This window comes from Diorhabda sublineata, chromosome 3 (assembly GCF_026230105.1).
Source record: "Diorhabda sublineata isolate icDioSubl1.1 chromosome 3, icDioSubl1.1, whole genome shotgun sequence".
In the NCBI taxonomy this organism is placed as follows: domain Eukaryota; kingdom Metazoa; phylum Arthropoda; class Insecta; order Coleoptera; family Chrysomelidae; genus Diorhabda; species Diorhabda sublineata.
Window position 1 is genome coordinate 9,189,129 of NC_079476.1, and position 20,954 is coordinate 9,210,082.

Here is a 20,954-nt window from a genome sequence, read left to right on the forward strand (position 1 = left end):
GAAGAAATAAATATAGTTTTCAAGAGCTATAAAACGCTTTTAAAGCATATCAAGTTAAAAATAAATTTGAAACCAAGCTTAAAACAATAATGAATGACAAATATTGTGAAAAAAGAGTGGAGCGCTTTGCTCCATATTTCTCGTACATCGAGGTCCCGACGCTTTTTTCACAATAAAACTAATATTTTTCATTCATTATTGTTTCACTTTTATTTTAAAAATCATTTCTAGCATTTTAGTTTAATGTGCTTCGAAAACGTGTTTTTTTTTAAATTTTTGTAAATTATATATAATTTTTAATTCCATTCAAATTACACGTTGATAAAATTAGCTATTCTTATCTTATTTATCATGAAATTTTCGAGGTTCAACTCAACAAAATAAATGTATTAGCTACTTAAAATGTCTGTTTATTGTAAAATATCTCTTAATATCAAATTTTTCAAGAAACGATCTATTCACACAATAACAATAAAATATCTACAATCTTAGTATTTATCAAAAACTACGTTTTGGGATTGAGAAGTAGAAAAGATGTCACTATTTTGTGTCCGAATCTATCGGTGTTGAATTTCCTTTAAAAGAATTGTAATTACCTGTATGGCCGTCGTTATCACAATTTACACCCGAACTTCGAACACTTTGCCAACAATTTTTTAACTAGAATTCAGCTGGTGGAATTCTTAATACTTTTTCCTAAATGTTTTAAGATATAAAAAAACTGCTAAACATAGTAAATGGAGCTGTGTTGGAATGAAATCTCTAAGAGAGTTTTTGTTAATGATGTTATTTTGTATTTTTGACATCTTAATTAATAGAATCCCATCATTATGGGGTAGCAACAAAAATTATATGAATTATATCTTATATTTCGTTAAAAGAAAGACCCACCATAATTTTATATAGCTCATACCCCCTATTATTCATTACATGAATTTAGAACTACCCTATATATCGACAAATTGCAGACAATACTCAACCATCAAGGATTTAAAGCAAATGTTCTAAAACTACTTGTTTTTCTTCTGATGTTAAAAAGTCAATAATTTGTGAATATTAGATGTTGGTAGTTTAAGAAAATCTACCTACTTAGATACAAAATCATAGTGAATTATTAGATATGTATAATTTTCATTATCTGTTATAATTTTCACGTCAGGTATAGTTTTGGAAAGTAAAAGTATGTAATGACGAATAACTAGATTTTGAATTAAATGTCCATACTATAATTCCTTTATCACTAATTGGATAAATAAATTTTATCAACGATTTTGATTGTTTATGTTAAATGATTTATTGACAGATGTGTATCAGTAGAAATACTGTGATAAAATAATTATTCAAGTTAAGAAATCACTTTAATGTACAACCAATTAGGTAAATGATCTTGGAATAATGAATTAGTTATCTATATACAATCTGATACTAATTTGAAACATCACTTATGTATAACATCGTAAAAAAAGTATATTACTCACACTATGCATATATTTCTTGCATTAGAAATAAGCAAAAAAATTATTTGGGAAATGCATATCATACCAATTCGTAAAAATTGACCCACTTCTAGTTGTAGAGATACCATGGATATCATGAAGTACCTACTAATTTATAGACAAAATAAATAAAACAACGATATTGAAAAAACTGTAGTTATACACATAAATTGCGAAAAAAGGGACAAATAAAATCAAATACAATGAAATAGTATCGAAGTATGATTATCTAGAAATTGTATTAAAAAGAGAACGAAGATATAGAAGCGGAAATAAGGAATAAGGAGAATAAATGACTAACCACAACCATACTGCCACATAGAGATATATACATGATAATTATCACAATAACATATGTAAGTAGAAATTTGACGAACAAAACTGAAATGAAACACTTAGAGGAATAATAGGAAGAAAGTGGATGAAATGTAGAAATAGGAAATAATAAAACTAGGACAAATAATAAGACAAATGAAGAGAAAACAACTGGTATATGTACATTTGGAATATATAAACAGACATACGTAGAAGAAAAGTGACAGCATCAGATATATAGAAAAAGAGATAGCCCAAGAAGTAAGTGGATGAACCAAATAAAGCATACTGGGAATGAAAAGGGGAAAATTCCAGATGAAATGAAAAGCTTGTCCAGACTGAAAATGGAATTGAAACATTGGATATAAGGGGAACCGGAACCCTCCTCACACATCTGAAAAATGGCAGGAGAAAAGAGAAAACGGTTGTACGGTCTCTCTAGTAAAATTTTATTTAATTCCTATGAAAATATGCGTGAAAGTTGTTAGTCAATAGAATTTAATTTTTTGAAAATTTTCCAACTTGTCACCATTTGAAATTCAGTTTAATTTCTTGATTTTGTTCATTAATATAATCAATTAGAAATAATTCAAAACCACGCTATCCTGAAACTAATGTGAAAATGATTTTGAAAAAAGAATACCTTCCAAAAACATTATAAAAGCACTATTGCAGTCCTATATAAAAAAAGTAAGTGAATAGTTACTTTTGAACGACTTCTTATTAGGTTCTTGGGGGAAAAAGTTGTTTTCAAGATGATCTGAGAACGTCATGGTCAAATTTAGTTTCTTCTCACACCAATAATATCATTATCTATATTTTCCCATCAATTAGAAAATAATTAATGAATGATATTGACGTGAACATTACAGAAACAGTGAGGGTCACAAGTAATAGATCAAATTGCAATTTTTATCAAGACTGTATTAAAATTTAATACTGAAGGGTTAACGATTGATACAGTTGTGTCAATTTGATCGAATGAGATTCAAGGTACAGCTTTTCAAAACTAATAATAAGAAATGCTCGTTAATTTTGTCTTCAAGTCTTTCACATCAAGTAGCGTTTAATTAAACTATCATAATTGTCATCGTTTTTTTACATGTACTCAGTTTCAAGACGATCCAACATTTTTGAGCGGGTAAAATTTTTGTTACCAAATTTCGTTACATAGATAAATAGATAGAAATGGTCAACAAATATGAAAAAAATATGGGTACGTTCACAATACAAACATTGATTGAAAACACCAATAGAAAAGTATACGCAATGAAAAATTATGAGAATAATTTCAGCACCATGATCAAGATTTGTTCCAAACAATAATATTTAGTGTAGTATTTACAATAAACGAATAATTTTTTCCTGGCAGCAGAAATATATCTGATTTTTTATCAACTCAATTGTATATAAACGGCAGTTGGTATGGTACCAGCAGGAGATTCAACATTATTAGAAAATTAACATATAGATTTTAGAAATGCTGATTAGCTAGGTCACTAAATCAACACCAATTGGATGATTCTTTCATAGCTACTTGGAAGAAAATAAATTAAAACAAGAGCCGTTTATAAATGTCCAATATTTAGCGAGACAATGGCAATACTTCATGATATAACTCCCTAAAAATGTTAGCAAATCGAAATTGAACGATATGGAACCGTGAAAAAGAGCCTGTTTGCAGTCAATCAACTGAAGATTCAATATAAACTAACTCAGATCAGGCTTTACTGAGCTTGATAATAAGTAAAATATGTAAGACACAACTTACTGTAAACACTTACTTACCGACTGCCCGTTTCAACAATCAAAATAAGACTTTAATAACAATAAAAAATGAGGATTTCACAAAAACTGTGCTACTCATTTTTTTTATATTTCGATGACATCAACGTTCTTGTACAAAATTATAACCCATTCATAATCTCAATGTTAATTACACCAATAGTATATTGTTTTCATAACTTTTCTAGATCTTTCTTTATATTGTTATTGTAAAATAAATGATTTTATTGCCCATATAAATTATTTAGAAATTAAATGAATAAATTTCACAATATAGAAGTAGATGTTCAAATTTTTGTTGATGTTCAGTAACAATTGAGTTAACAGTTTATAAAATACTAGGTTATGTTGTTTTCAAATGATTTTCTTCATAACAAATTTCAATATTATGAAAAATAAACTTATTTCACTCCTTTTAGAAAAATCTCAATGCCGAAACTCAGATTTAACACCATAGAGAAATTTTTATACAGAATAATCTGTTTCTAATTTTAATTATAAATAAGTTTTCAACATGTTACGAATTTATGTGGAAAAATTGTATATTTGATTATGAAGTAAATTTGGATTCAGTCTGAAAATAATTTTAAACTTTTCATGGAGACAAAAGCAAACATTATGTATACTTTTAAATTATTTTTATATTATTGTTGAATTTTAATTCTGATGTATATAAAACAGAGAATTTTCTATCCAAAAATTCTGCACAAAATTAGTTTGATAATATTCGAAAAACCTTAATATTCAACAGCAGATATCCCTGTATGTTTAAAATTATAGTGTTACTTTGTAATGCAATAAAATGTTTTTAAAAAATATTATCTTATTAAAAGCTCTTTCTTCCTAGCGATGTTAACGTTTAATCTACTCATAAAATCGTTTATCTCATAAGAAAATTTGATTATTATTTTTCAAAAATAATGTATTAATGTAAATATTTAATAATCCATTCATTTCAAACCGCCGAACACTATTTTTTCACAAAAAATCACAAAAACTAATTGACACTAACCAGCAGTAAAAAACACCTCATCTTCAAGTTTTAGGAGCCCTCTGTCAGGGGCTTAATGTAGTTTGTTTACTGAATTTTCTGTTCTAAGAACTGTAGCTTTATACCGGGCGATATTTCGTATTCTATCAATGCTTTCCCCCAGTAGGTCACCAATATGTTGGAGAACGTATGATGGCTCTGTGAATTTCGCTTTCTTCATGTACTCAAGATAACTTTAGCAGGTGGGACGTGTAATTACTGAATACTTCCTAAATAATTTTGCATTAATTACGTTAGCTTTCCGGTGGTTATGTTGTAAGTGCTTGTATGAAACACGTTCGTCAGAAATGTTGAACTTACAATTTCAATTATATAAGATAAGGTGCATTTTGTCGGCTCTTGATTCAATTTATTTTCTTTTACGGGTATCGAAAAAGTTATTTTTAGCTTTTCAGATTTATTATTCACAGAATAAAATTTGTGTTACATAAAAGTAAACGGAATCTTTGGAAATGATTTTCATCTACTTATAAATATTGGATCAACTTGAAACTTTGTATACTTATAGAAGAATAGTCAAAATATAATGATTCCATATATTTTCTATGAGAAATTAGGGCAATTTTATTGTAGCCGACTTTACTTGATTTTATTTTCAATAAATTCGACTTTAAAAAGTTGTGGGAAAATTATTAGCTGCTATTTCCAACCGGAAATTTTGTCTTCTGTTGAAAGTGTCGCTGGTTATGAGGGTTAACTTAGGTTAAGATTATTGGTCACGATTTCCTTCAAAAACACAATATCGTCCTCATAGGGAAAATGAAATCTTTTGGATTTGGACATCGTATACAAATCAAAAATGAAAAAAAGGTAAACTACTCAGCAAACATCGAGAAGTTGGTTATGTATTAAAACCGATATTTTTTTTCTCAATTTCTGGAAACACATATTAGTGGTATAGGCAATTAAAAAATTTAAATCGATTAAAAAAAACCATAAATCCGATTTTAATAAAGCGAATGTTTTCCTTTTTTAAAAGACTGCACTCATTTTTTTATAAATAATTTTATTCTATTAATGACGCTTTGTGTGCGTACGTACATGTCAGGTATGTCACAAATGCCAATGTAAGTAAAATCGCCGTGCCGATAATTCCCTACTGGCTAGGAAAGCAGAGCTTTACATAACATAAAGGCCGATATAAAAGGTTGTGGAAAGTTCCGAGGGTGTGGGCTGCTTTATTATTCTGTTTATGGTAAATATTTTTCTTTTAATCAATCTAGTCCCATTCAACATACATTTTCCGATCATTTCATTTCCATCCCAAACGTATTAGAGAGGATTTCAAGTTCTCAGCTTAGTGTTTTAATAAAGCGCGTTGCTTTACTTTCATTTTAAATTATTGTTTATACTTGAACAATTTTGGTAAATTTAGAGGAAAAAATTTTGGATGGGATGTTTTTAGCTGATATATATTTTATTATATCATGTTATATTATGTTATATTTTTTGGGATTTTCATAACTACAAATATCGATATAAAACATTATAAAAAATAAGTTGCGTAACATAATATCAATTGAAATGTTACAAATTATGATTATGGTTTGATCCCAAAAAATGTTGAAATTTTTCAATGTCAATATTTTATAAACCACGGAATCCGCTTGGTGTAAATAAGTTTTTGTTACAGCATGCAGTTTATTTATTTTTTAGAAGTTTTGATACTTCTTCTGGGATATATATAAGGAGTTTCCGTAGCGCAGTTCAGTTTAGTTTGTAATAAATAGTAGTAGAAAGTAATCGAAGAAATAAAATCAATTATTTAAGTAAATGAGTGTTAGTGATAAGTGAATTATTATAATTTCAAATAATTTAAGAACGCAAGAGACAGTGTTTATTAATCCAACCTCACGAATATAAATCGTATGAATAAATAAGAGTAACATTGCAATATGTGTGATTTTAGAAAATCAGAATCTCAGAAAATGGTTTGTTATTTGAAGTTTTTGATAATTTTGGAATGAAGAATTTAAAAAAATGATGTTTCCGAATGAAATTATTATTTTATTGTGTGAAATTTATCATTTGTTTAATGATATTTTATTATTTCTAATGTTATTTACTTAAAAATAATAAATGAATTATTTATTTCATGAATGATTGGGGGTTTTTGATTGGGGCTTTAGGTAGATAAATTATTGAAAATTGAGAACACTGACTAATTTTGTTCTTTCGTGTTAGTCTATAATGTTGACCATAATGGTTTTATATATAATTTGTATTCGGTCGATCGATCTATGGCGTAAGCCTATGAAAGGTGAGCTTGTATATAGTATACGAGGCTTGACGGAAAATACAAGTTATTTCTCTGCAAAAATAGTATATTATTCAACAAGCAAATAATGATTGTTATTACCCGCGAATATAGAATTCTCATACGATCCGAAGACGAGTGTTCTGCTTGTAGTCCTATTTCCACTTGAAGAGGTAAAAATAATAAAAGAAAAATATAACAAAATATTCTGCCACCTTTAGCGGCATCTTATTGTTAAAATAACTGAGCCGCAATATAATAGACAGAATTTTTATATTGAAATCATATATAAATATTCGAATGTATTCGGAAGTTATTTTGTGAAAATTCAAAATTCCACTTTAATCATTAGCAATATTACTATTTTTTCAATTAATAGGATAAGATCTGATCAAACATTCTTTATTACAATAGATCGTGGAGTATACCTACTGGGGAAACCACGTTAAAAAAAATGCGCCAAGTATAATACCTTATAGGTGATGCGGAAATGTGTGCATATTATGTAAAATATGAATTTTCTAATGATTAAAACCGCGATATCTCTCGAATGGTGAGTCGTAAGAGAAAAAGTGACTGGACCATTTTGGTAGAAAATTGTATGATCTACAACTTTTATCTGATCTACTTTCACGATAATACTCACTATTTTCGAGAAAAATGGAAAAAACCTTAATTTTCTACTTTTGACCTTGAATAAATTTGTTTACAAAAGTAGGATCAAAGGGGACTTTCGACATTTCATTTATAACGATGTATTTAACGTCTATGTCAATTTTCAGCTCTTTGCGAATTTTGGCTAAGTTATGACTTATTTTTGTCTATTTTGACTGGATTATATTTCCACGTAATAAATAATGTTTATTTATTTTTTTTTTCGTACTCACTTAACAACGAAAACAGTTTTCTTAGATAAATGTAAAAACATATCCATTTTTCAGAAATTTTTTTCAGGTGATAAATGAAACATCATTGAAACTATCGTATTCAGCGGACAAACCGTTGTGCAATTGTTGCAAAATCCTAGTGGAATTGTTCGGTGACATATACGCTACAAACACGTTCCCTAGCGGAAGTACCAATAGCAAAAGTGAAATTTGTTAAAACGACTGTGTTCACGTCAAGTTGTAATTTTTCTTAGGAGAAAAATATTTAAATTCGTTTATGAAGATAAGAAAAATGAATTGGAACTGCATGAATTATTCCCTAAAATTTCGTTTTGAGTTATGTAGACAATTTTTACATACATATAAAAGTGAGTGAGTGATGAATACACCTCATAATTCTTTGAAGTAGTACCTCCACATTTACCAATTAATAGAATACTTGTTAAGTTCAATAAAAACAACCAAAATAGCATCTGTTTTGAAAATATATACCTGTCATAGAATAATAACAAGACACAGAAAACAAAAAAGTCTTTACAGCGAACGCTCAACATGTTCCTTAACGATTGGTAGAAGTAGCTACGTCCACTGAATGCGACCAATATAACAATCGAAGCAAAAATGTGGTCAAACTTTGTGAAGGCGTTTTTTTGAGAAACCTTCCTCGTACATTATAATTTTAATGGGTACGGATACCGTATTCATCAAATTATACTTAAGAAGATTAATCAATATTGTATTTTAAAGTTTTCTGTAATGTTGCATTTTTGGATTATGAACGAAATGATAGAGAAAAGTATTGGAAGGTCTTGAAATTGTATGGAATTGAAGAGAGACTACTTAATCAACCGTTATATATTCACAAATGTAAGAAAAGTCTCTGAAGATAAGTTATTTGAATGTTTGGAGTTCAAGGGAGTCTATTTAGAACATTTAATTTTGGAAAATTCGAGGTGTCTTTATTTTTTATGTAGAGAAATATATTATTTCTTGAATGATGTTTTTTAAAGAGGTGTGAAAATACTTTTCACGTACAATGTGTGGAACTTGCACCTCGTCACTGGACGATCACTAAAACTACACCTGTTGATGTCTAATATATTACTCTTGAGTTCTATTTATTGAAAGTTAGGTCTCTGTATTCCAAGGATATCTATTATTATCTTGGAAAAAGTAGTCTAGTTTCTGTCAGCAGCCAGCGTTTATGAAAGGATCATCAACAATAGATGCTGTTAAAACAGAAGTAGACTTTATTAGACAATCGGCAGTAGTCGTTTGATGTTAAAAATTCATTCAGCTCTGTACCCAGACAGGAAATCCTTAACGAGCTGGAAAGAATTGAAATCAGCCCTGACATTCTACGACTAATACAGACATATCTGGGACCAAGACATATTAGATTGGACAATTGCCTAAATAGTCATATCAAGACTAAATATAGCGACGTGTCGCTGGGATCAATTCTGGACCCTACCCTATGGAACGGCATACTTGAACTTGAGCTTCCGAGATAACGAAGTAACTATTGCCTATGCTGACGATTTGTCTTGATCGTTGTTGCACGTGACTCTAGAAAAACCGGAATCGATTCTACTGAAATCATGAAACGACTAGGCCCAATTGGATTTGAAGTAAAAAACATAGATATAAGGCCACAGAAAATGCTAAAGTATCTGGCCTTATGGCTAGACAAAAAAGTAACATCCTCCTATCATGTGATGAAAACCACCGAGAAGAAGTTTATTGGTGCGTTATAAATTCTGATGCTAAATGTAACAGAATCAAAGGCGAGCAGAAAAAGTGTACTGTGTTCAGCTGCCTTCTCAATCATGCTCTACGCAACTCCAGTCTGGAGATAAGCCATGGAAGTAGCTAAAATAAAAAAACTGCGATCTACAAGCAGGGCATACTGGACTGTCTCCACTGTCGCCATAGGAGTGATCGCAAACTGCTTATCTATAGATTTTCTGGTCACAGAACGACATGAAACGCACTTGGGAACCGATAAAACTACGGCACGATAACCCTCATGTTTAAATGGCATTGCGTTGGGAAAACACAAACATCTGGACTGGACTGGACATTGAAAACTTACCTGAGTTTATTAACAGGAAACACATCTTTTTATATTTCTTCAATGTACACTCATTACTCACTCTTACTTTATTGTTTGCATAAATTTTTATATTGTTCGACAACTGATAGTGAATTTAATGTATACTATAATAGGCGAAGAGCTGGCCGCTGAAAAACGAACCTGATCGGTTAAAGGACATATATAATATAAGAGTTATATATAATATTACAAGAGTTATAGTCTCCAGTCAGTTCCTTGACTAGGCAACCATTTTTTTATTTTATAAATTCTGGTATAGTTGCTCAACTTATTAGTTAAAGCTTGATTTTGGTATCAAATGAAAGCTTGAACTTTCTTGTTTTAGAAAAAAAAATGGTTGTCTAGCCTCTGACTGTTAGAAATTTTTGCAGCCCACTTTGAAGACGAGCAGCCCCAATTGTACGCTATAAGATACTCCATAAGAACGTTATACCTCAATCTATGTATTTCCCATTAAATTTTATCAACTTATTTTTTATATCCAAAATATTTGAAAAATGAATATTGTAATCAATTGTTTTCTCAATCAAGGAAATATAATTAAAACATAGGAAGTGAATCGGAGACAAATATATTTTGAAATTTTAATATTAGTTAATTTTTTTAATATTTGTGTTTTAAATATATTTTTAACCGAAATATTTTTTTAAACATTTAAACTATAAATAAAACAGAGGAAATAAATTGGAGAAAAATATATGTTTAAAATAACTATTCCCCTGAAACTTAACTTCTCCAAATACATGTAAGCACGTAAACTATAAACTTTCACTTTTTTTCTTCCAATACAGGTAAGCGCATCCTAGTCAGAAGGTGGGTGAAGGTCACCTGATTTTGTAGGCGCTAAAATAATGCTTCAGGTATATTTTAACGAATAGCAATATTTTTGTTCATAAAGGTAAGAAGAGTCTGAAACTTCCCTTTTGCCAACTTTTGCTCGTCTCTTGTACCTCATACCTGTCTTTTCTATGTATTTGTATTTTATACGTATTCGTTTGTGTACCACCTTATAGATTAAAACATTCTATTGGTCATTCTTACATTTATCTCAATACTAGAAAGAGATCAAAAGCGACAGCTGCTTCTTCATTTAAATTTATATATCCTGGTCATTCTTGCTCTGTAGTCCTTATAGCAAAGATATATTGTGATTTTTAGAGTGTTGTGGGAATAATATCACTATGAAGTTGTGTTTGCGGTGCGGTAATTCTGAAGGGTTTGTTAATATTTTCGATACACAAACTTTAGAAAAATGCAATGTAACTCATAAATATAACAATAAAATTGAAGTTTCAAATATAAAATAATTTATAAATAAACGGTACAATTGTAACAGTTTATATTATACTTTTAATAAATAAATTGCTTAATTATGTTAACTGTTTTCGTATAATTTATTTCCTATGTTTCAATTTTGTACGTGTTAATTAAAAAAAAATTGATTGAGAAGACAATTAATTTCATTATGTATGTCTTAAATATTTTAAATATAAAGAATATGTTGATAAAGTTTAATGGTAAATACATAGATTAAGGTATAACGTTCTTATGGAGTATTTCATAGCGTACACTCGGGTTGCCCGTCTTTGAAGTGGGCCGCAAAAATTTCTAACAGTCAGAGGCTAGGCAACCATTTTTTTTCTAAAACTAGTAACTTCAAGCTTTCATTTGATACCAAAATCATGCTTTAACTAATAAGCTAAGCAACTATACCAAAATTTGAAAATCAAAAAATGGTTGCCTGGTCAAGTGAATAACTGGGGACTATAACTCCTATATCATTGTTTTCCTCTATTTGAGTACTACCTTTTCCAATAATAAGAGGATATATTGAAAAATTCTTAGCCTACTATATAACTAAACAAAATTTCAATGTCGAAATATTTTATTACTCAACAGATTCTCCTCTTAATTGGATACATTTATTACAGCGAATAAGGGGGGTGTTCTATATGTCCTTTAACCGATCAGGTTCCTTTTTCAGCAGTCAGCTCTCGGACTATAAATTCTACAATTGATATATCAGCTTTCTACAAATCTTTTATTCCACGTTCTATTTCCATTTATGTTCTTGACTGGAGGTTATTCTTTTGGTTAGGTTAGGTTTGGTTGGTTAGTTTGTCAGCAGTATTATATATGCATACAGTCACGGAAATATCGACAACTAATCATATAAATGTCATATGATGCTAAAACTGCTCGTTGTTTTAGTAAAGAGAAAGAGCTTCATTAATACGAGGATGTATTGATATATAGTTAGCCTAGACCAGTTACATGCATAAACAAAATATTGCGTTACCATAGCAACGAACAATAACTTATTAGAAGTGTCAGTGTAAAGTTTGACGTCAAAAAGTAAACCAGAGTTACACAATAAATTAAAAGAATAAAGATGTCCTCCGAAATTGTGAAAATCGAAAAATTGGAGTATCGTGCTTTCATCAAGTACCTGTATTTAAAAGGGTTAAAAGGTAAGCAGATTAACGAAGATATTCTTAATACCCTTGGTGATCAATGTCCTTCGTATGCGACCGACCGTGAAAAATTGGTCTGCAAGCTGCAAAAGAGGTAAGGACAGTTTCTGTGTCAGTCCCCGAAAATATCGATGCAGTTCATGACATGATTGTATCAGACCGTCGAATTGGGCCAAAACGGATATCTGAAGCACAGAATATTTCATATGAACGCGTTCATCATATAGTTCACGTCAATGTGGACATGAGAAAAATTGCTGCAAAATGGATCCCCAAATGTTTAAATGTTGACCAAAATCGTGCAAGGGTAGAAGTATCGTGTTCGATTTGTGCTCGATTTGAAAACGATGTAGACTTCTTAAACCGAATTGTTACTATGGATGAGACTACATTTCTACGATCCAGAAACAAAGCAACAATCGATAGAATGGCGACACTCTGGTTCTCCAAGACCAAAAAAGTTTCACGTGCAAAAATCTGCTGGAAAAGTTCTTGCTCCATTTTTTTGAGATTGCCATGGAGTAATCATGATTGATTTTTTGGATAGGGGTAGAACAATAACTGGAGATTTCTATTCGATATTACTGACCAAGTAAAGAGAAAAGACGCGAAAAGCTATCCAAAGTTGTTTTGTTTTTGCAAAACAACGCCCCTGTACACAAGTCTCATGTTGCCATGCAAAAAATTCGTGATTTGAGATTTGAATTACTAGAACACTCCCCTTACTCGCCAGATTTGGCTCCGTCCGACTATCATCTCTTTTCTCAACTGAAAAAAAGTTTAAAAGGTCGTAAATTTTCTTCAAACGAGCTGTGTAGGTCTGGTTTGCAGTGCAAGAAGAAACATTTTTTTTAAAGTTCTAGAGACGTTTCAGGTTCGCTGTAATAAATGTATCCAATTAAAAGAAGAATATGTTAAGTAATAAAATATTTTGACATTGAAATTTTGTTTGGTTCTATAGTAGGGTAAGAATTTCTCAATATATCCTAATATATTCACTTAATATTTTTGATGTTACTAAGTGATCTTCGGAACTTAATCCACTTACAACAACAACTTGTTGTTGGGTGTTTATTTTATAGTCCCATGTCTTTCATGACTTGCTCGTATTTTTTCTTGAATCTCTTTTAGTTGAGACACTTGGAGCTACAAACACGTATCTACGCCTGCAGATCTTGAAAAGTTGCAACAAATAATTCCTTACCAGGGTTTCATCAAGTAAGATTCTTCCTTTTTTCATTCGATATTGACGCGATTCTCCATATTTAGATTCTTTATATATACATATATATCGATATCTATAGTATATAACTCAATCATTTGGAAAAATATTTTTTGTTGAATAGTCTTACCGATTACTCTCAAATGATGACAATGTTATTCAAAGAAACATCATACTCACTTTATTGCGTGCATAAATTTCCATACTGTATGAAATCTAAATGTGTATTTGATGTATACCATAAATTTTGCGATTAATGTAACAGCTTTCTACGAATCATTAATTTCACGATCTTTATTTTTTATATTCTTAACTGGAGGTTGATTCTTACACAATTAGCAATATTATACGTGCTTTTCAGATAAAAGTATCCACCTTTAATAACTTTTGTAATACTGGTATTTAGAAAAAATCCAAAAACACGTCAATTTATGTTGGAAGGGGCAAGCATTATGGCTTATTTAAACTTACTGAAAAAGCCACCCCCTCACCCCTAGCAGCATCCCCTTTATTTTTTTAATTACTTTTCATATTTTTTATGTAAAATTTGGATACTCCTCTTTGAGCTGATTTCAAAAATGTAATACTTGTAGGTTAAAGTGGTTAGTTTATGAGATAAACAATTTTTCTTTTAAGAGCACAAATTTTACTTATTATTTACTTTCACCTTATTTGCCTGTACTAAAATGGGTTGTACAACAGTTCAAACTCTTTAATCTTTTTAACTGTGCTATTTATTCTACTTAAAATATCCAAACAACAAAAAACTCTACTTTTTATTAAAGTTTGACATTGTCAACTAGAATTTGTAGTCACTATTGATAGTGTAATTTGATACATTATTTATTTTGTTTACTCTTTGCAAGAAAGAATTGAAATTGTAGGTTTATACTACCAAAATAATAATTGTGCAAGAGCTGCTGCTAGAATTTTTAACGAATTACATGACGGAAGACATGCAACTCATAAGTATGTAATTCAACTGATGGAGAAATTTACCACAACAGGGTCTGTTTGCAATAAAGTGCATAAGCGAGAGGGACTCGTAAATAACGAAGCAATCCAAGTGGCAATTTTAGGGCAAGTCAGCTTAGAGGCTCAACAACCCCAATCGTTGTCAACAATAAGTAGAGCGATCGGTGTTTCATCTTCTACAGTTTTCCGAGTTCTACATAAATTCAAGTACAACCCATACAAAGTTAAGTTGGTGCACGAGTTGAATGAAGATGATTTTGATCGTCGTCTAGAGTTTTGCGAATCAATGACGCTAATTATCAATAACAATCCACAATTGTTAAATAATATTTGCTTTTCTGATGAATGCTCATGGTCATTAAATGGCTTAGTAAGTGGGCATAATTGTAGATATTGGGCTGAAAGTGATCCACATATTATGCGTGAATTCCATACACAACATCCCCAAAAGTTAAACGTTTGGTGTGGTATCCTAGGTGACCACATTGTCGGACCTTTCTTCATCAACGGAAATTTAAATGGTGAATCATATCTTGAGTTACTCAGGCAAGGGGTTGACCCACGTATTACAACAATAATAGAAAATGATGATAACCTTTCCGAAGATTTATTGGTATTTCAACAAGACGGAGCTCCCCCACACTATGCTATGCCTGTCCGACAATTTTTAAACGAAACATTCCCCGCTCGTTGGATAGGTAGAAGGGGGCAGATGATGGAGTGGCCACCTAGGTCACCGGATTTAACACCCATAGACTTCTTTTTATGGGGGTATTTAAAAACAAAAGTTTATGCTACCCAACCAGAATCTCTGGATGATTTACGAGAGAGGATAGAAAATGAATGTCGACAATTAAATCCAGCCGTATTAAGCAATGTCAGAGAGGCATTCCAAAATAGATTATACCATTGTATGGAAGTGAATGGTACTCATTTTGAACACTTATTGTAACTTCATAATAAATAGCACAGTTAAAAAGATTAAAGAGTTTGAACTGTTGTACAACCCATTTTAGTACAGGCAAATAAGGTGAGAGTAAATAATAAGTAAAATTTGTGCTCTTAAAAGAAAAATTGTTTATCTCATAAACTAACCACTTTAACCTACAAGTATTATACATTTTTGAAATCAGCTCAAAGAGGAGTATCCAAATTTTACATAAAAAATATGAAAAGTAATTTAAAAAAATAAAGGGGATGCTGCTAGGGGTGAGGGGGTGGCTTTTCCAGTAAGTTTAAATAAGCCATAATGCTTGCCCCTTCCAACACAAATTGTCGTGTTTGTGGATTTTTTCTAAATACCAGTATTACAAAAGTTATTAAAGGTGGATACTTTTATCTGAAAAGCACTGTATATACAGTCACGAGAATTTCGAAAATAATCAATCAAAATAAATGTCATATGATGTTCAAGTAGCTCGTTATTATAGAAAAGGGGACGAGCCTCATTAATATCTTCATTTATTATTTTTTTGTTATTGTAATTCATATAAATTTTACATTCGGCCTAAGCACTTGTTGGATTTTTATCGTTCCATCTCTTCGTGACTTCATATTTTTTTCTTAAATGTTCTCTGTGGTAAATAATAATGGGCTTAGTATACACTCCTTTTGTTACTAATTTGATACATCTTGTCTAACTCTGACATAATTTTCTGTCTTTTATATAAAGCCTTCACTTCTCTACTTCTTCTTCTATACCCCTGTTTCCTATAATTTTCCATATGTAATCCTTATTGACTTTGTCGAATGCTTTTTGAAAATTTGCTTAATAATGAAGAATGCATCTGTTGAATGCTTTTTCAAGATTTGTCCAATTATGAAGTATGCATCTGTTGCTCTTCTGTTGTAAATCCTTGTTGTAAGTCCTCCATGTTTATTTCTAGATCATCCCTTAGTCTATTTTCTATTATTCTTGTATATATTTTCGTGACTGTACTTAGTAATGTAATTCCTCTATAATTGTTACAGTTTCCTGTGTCTCCTTTCTCGCCGATGGGTGTAATTATACCCGATTGTGAATTTTATGGCACTTCTCCTAGGATATTTATTTTGTTCAGTATGATATTAAGTGTCTCTGTTACTTCTTTTTTTCTACCGCTTTTATCTGTCGTTATTTGACCTATTCCTGGTGACTTACTTAATTTAGGTTTCTATATTGCCTATTGTATTTGTTTTGAACTTATTTCATCTTTTATTGTTTGAGGTTTCTATTAATCCTATTTGTCCTGTGGTCTTTTTGTTTTTTTTTTATCTCATTTATGTCTTCTAAATTATGCTTTATCGAAAGCTATGAAGTTACGATGTGAACTCGGAGTGATGGGCAGAGCAACCCTCTAAGAGCTTTATCATTTTAAAATTGAGTCAAAGTTAGTGGAAAATGCATGCAGTGTCTGAACTCACTGAGAACAAAAAAGTTTATTATGTGGTCCACACCGGCGTGTAAGGCTGAGATAATCGGCAAAACAGCTCTCTTATAGAACTACAACCTTTTATGGATTTTTTAAAAAGCCATTGAGTCATGCTTATGAAAAAGTGGAACAACAAAAAGACATTAAAAACTTAAAGTAAGACCCCAGGTCTGGAATAATCAAGGAGTTTTCTTTCTTATTCTACTAACCGGAGACACAAGTTACTTTTATTAATAAAGAGGCATAAAGAAAAGTTTCTGATCATGGACACTGTCCAGTGAATTACCACCTGAAAAATATCGGATAAACTCCAGATAGATTTTGTCGTTTTTGCAAGGAACCAAAAAAAATAGCCAAGCACCTCCTCGGTGAGTGCGAGACTGTTCATCGTCAAAGACTTCAATAATTACATTCACGTTACTCGAAATCGCTTTTGTTACTTTGAACCTATTTGATACATCTTGTCTAACTCTGACATAATTTTCCGTCTGTATATACTTCACTTCACTTCTCTACTTTTTCTTCCATACTTCTTTTTCCAAGAATTTCAATATGTCATTCGTATTGACTCTGTCGAATGCTTTTTCAATATCTTATTATGAAGTTTACATCTGTTCTACCTCTGTTTGTTCTAAAACCTTGTTGTGAGTCGTTTATTGCTCTTCTTTATTGCTTGTTGTATTTCTTATTTCATCTTGTGTTGTTTAGGCTTCTGTTAATTCTACTTATCCTGTCGTCTCTCTGTTTTTTGTCTCGTTTATATCCTTTTTTCTACAATATCTTCAAAATATTGTCTACACATTTCCATGAACATATTTTTGTTTGTTATTATATCTTTCTTTGTATCTTTTATGTTGATGAGTGAGTTCAGACATTGATCCATACCGCTAGAGATAGAGAAGCCATGAAAAATGTGGTCGAGAACATCCGTTAATGGATAAGCATTAAAAGAAGAAGAGTGAGTTGTTCTTTAAACTGTTTAATGGCACTGAAGAATAGTCTTCAATTTTCCTCGTAGACCTTAGTCATCTTCTTTCCAAATTCTCGTCATGACTTCTGTTTTTGTTCTTTAACTAATCTCTCAACTTCTATCCTCTCTTTCTTGTATTTTTCGTAGTCTGATTGTGCTTTGGATGTTACGTATTAAGGAAATCACATATGCTCACAAGATTTTTAATCATGGCTTTGAAAGTAAACCGAAACGTTGAGGAGTTTCAAATTTAGTTGATTTCATTCATTATTCTTTCTTTAAAAACCTTCCTTAAAACCTATTTTGTTCTCTAAATTTTCACAGTATTATTTCTAAACTACTAATTTCTCAATTATTCATGAAACCCAATATAAGAGAGGAAATTGGAGGAACGAAGAAAGTTGATCTACAAGAGATAATTTATATCATTTTTTCATTATTTCTAGAAGGTGTTCTCGATGTTCGATCACATTCGAGATATAATCTTGATTTTCTCTTCTTCCCCGAGGTAAACAATTGATCTGGCCGTAACTATCTGGTTGCATTCGATATTCACTTGAATAAGTCAAATAATTTATAGAAGAATATTTACTTGAAATAACTTATTTTATTATTATTTATTAGTATTTCCTGGCGGATTATGATCTTGCACTTGCGGACACATCTAACAAAGTAAAAGGTTTTTCATCTGTATTCGATAAACAAACAATCGAATTGTTCTGTCACATTCACAAAGGGGCTGTTCATTCATCACGTTCAGTTTGTGAAGACCCTGTAGATCACTGTTCTAATTTATAAATATTTAGTTTAGTAATAATTAAATTAAAATATATTTGCATTATTTGATAACAACAGACACGAGTATTATTAGTATGTGATGCTACTAAAGCCAACTATAACTTTTTATAGACAGTCGTTCAAAATATAGGTGATTCTTATTTAGACTTCGAGCTAAACTCGCTGTTTATCTTCTTCTTCCTCTTTCAATAGGACCAGGTCCTGTTCAATCCTGTATGCTTGACCCTCTTTCTGAATCTTCCTGAGAAGCTGAACTGCCGCTCTAGTACCACCTCTTTGATGGTCTGCCTACAGGTCTGCGTGTGTTTTCCCGTGACGGTTCGTTCATCTATGTGGTTCTCATTATTCTTTTTGTTGTTAATGTCTCGGCTCTAGTTTCTGAGGCATTTGTGAGAATAGGTCTCACACACGTTTTATAGATTCTGGTCTTGCTCTGTGAGTTCATCGCTTTGTTTCTCCACATTACATCTCTCAGGCAGCCGCTGACTTTTGATGCTTCCATCGCTTGTGTTCGTGCTTCCTCTGTCAGTTTTCTTTCACTAGTTATATTTACTCCCAGGTAATTGAATCATGGTATTATTCCGCTGTCGACTGCCAATTTGCATCTAATAGGATTTTTTTATATTATCATTGATTGTGTCTTGTTGACTGAGATGCTCATATTAAATTTTTCGGCAAAAATTTTCATCTTATATAGTAGACGTTGGAAGTCGTTTTCATTTTCTGCTACTCACTCTTTTTATTATAATAAACGATTCATGTTTGGTCTGGCTTAAGTGCTACGAAAATGGCCACTGGGTAATCTTCCTACAAGATAACTTATACAGGGTGTTTCTTAAATTCATGCGACAATATCCAGGAGATGATCGATCGTAGGAAATTAAGATGGGTCTTTTCTATAACAAAATTTCCACAGTCTACCCATTGAATTTTTATTTGTTTTTCTAATGTAATGCTAGAAATTCCAAACATTGTAATTTTCGTGCAGTCGCAAAGGGTTAACTACAAGTTTTTTTCAATATTCCTGTAACAATATACGGGTGTGAAATTGGCAGCCCTTAAGATTGGTTTATGCAGCCAAAATTAAAAATTACCATTAAACTAACAATTAATTTACTTGTAGTTCATGCAAAAAAATAAACAGCAAATTTAAATTTAAATTAAACTAACAATTTGCTAACCTTTAACTTTTTGGCTTAATTTCAAAATTTGTGCTTTGGTTATAGATATGATATGCGTGTTATTGCACCGATTTCCGGTGTTTTTTTTAACTGATGTAGAAAAATAAGAAAAAGCAATATCGGACAGTCGGTAATATTCTTTAGACGATGGAACACTGATAGACAGTTTCAGGAGCTTTCACATTTGTGTGACAAATGGGAGCCATACAGGGAATTTCTATTCGTTTACCAGTAATTATCCTTAATTTACTGCACAAACCAAAAAATTACCACCAAGAAAGTTTATTTCAATATTAATTTTCGCTGCATGTACCAAGCTCTATTTCAATTTTTTAAAACCTTTTTCTCAAGTGCAGTTTTATGAAATCAAATTATGAATTAAAATCCATATTTTGTTAAAAAATTTTTTTAATTGTTAAATTTTATCCAAAACCAGTATCCCCAGAGAAAAAAATAAACACCATAATTTACAATATTTTTAATAAATTGAGTGTAAAGTCATAAAATGTAATTTGATTCATAATAAATGCTTACAAATGAGGGCTGCTAATTTCACCCCCGTATAATGTAACAGGAATATTGAAAAAGAACCTCTAGTAAGTATTTCGCAAGGTTACGAAAATTATAGAATTCCAAGTTTCTAGCATTACTGAAAGTTTAGATAAAAACCTAAAAATCCAATTTCAGTCACTACCTTTTAATATCTCGGAAAGGGGAGGACTATGAAATTTTGTTATACCAAAGACCCATCCTTACTTTACGAGCAATCACGTCCCGAATTTTGTTGCATGAATTTAAAAACACCCTGTATATTACTTTGAACCATTTGCTCATTGTAAATTTCATAGATTGCAAATAAAAAAAGGGTTGTTGGTGTGGTGATTAATTTAATTGGTTTCCTAATAGGGTTTTCATGTCATTTGGAAAATTGCATTGTTGTCTTAGCGATGTACATTCTAAAAGTACTCGTATACGTCTTCCTTTGAGTTCTCCGTTATAATTTGCACACATAGGTT

The 20,954-nt window shown here is 30.9% G+C and overlaps 2 protein-coding genes across 3 annotated transcripts in view; one reads left to right on the forward strand and one right to left on the reverse strand.

Annotated features, from left to right (window-relative positions):
• Positions 1-4,649, reverse strand: part of LOC130442173 (golgin subfamily A member 6-like protein 25) — a 31,097-nt gene extending 26,448 nt beyond the window's left edge. The window contains exon 1 of the mRNA XM_056776275.1: positions 4,609-4,649. Coding sequence (XP_056632253.1) covers positions 4,609-4,629 — 21 coding nt within the window. The 5' untranslated portion in view covers positions 4,630-4,649. The remainder of the gene's footprint in view (positions 1-4,608) is intronic.
• LOC130442172 (arrestin domain-containing protein 2-like) overlaps positions 1-20,954 on the forward strand; it is a 300,222-nt gene that overhangs the window by 121,222 nt on the left and 158,046 nt on the right. The window lies entirely within an intron of this gene.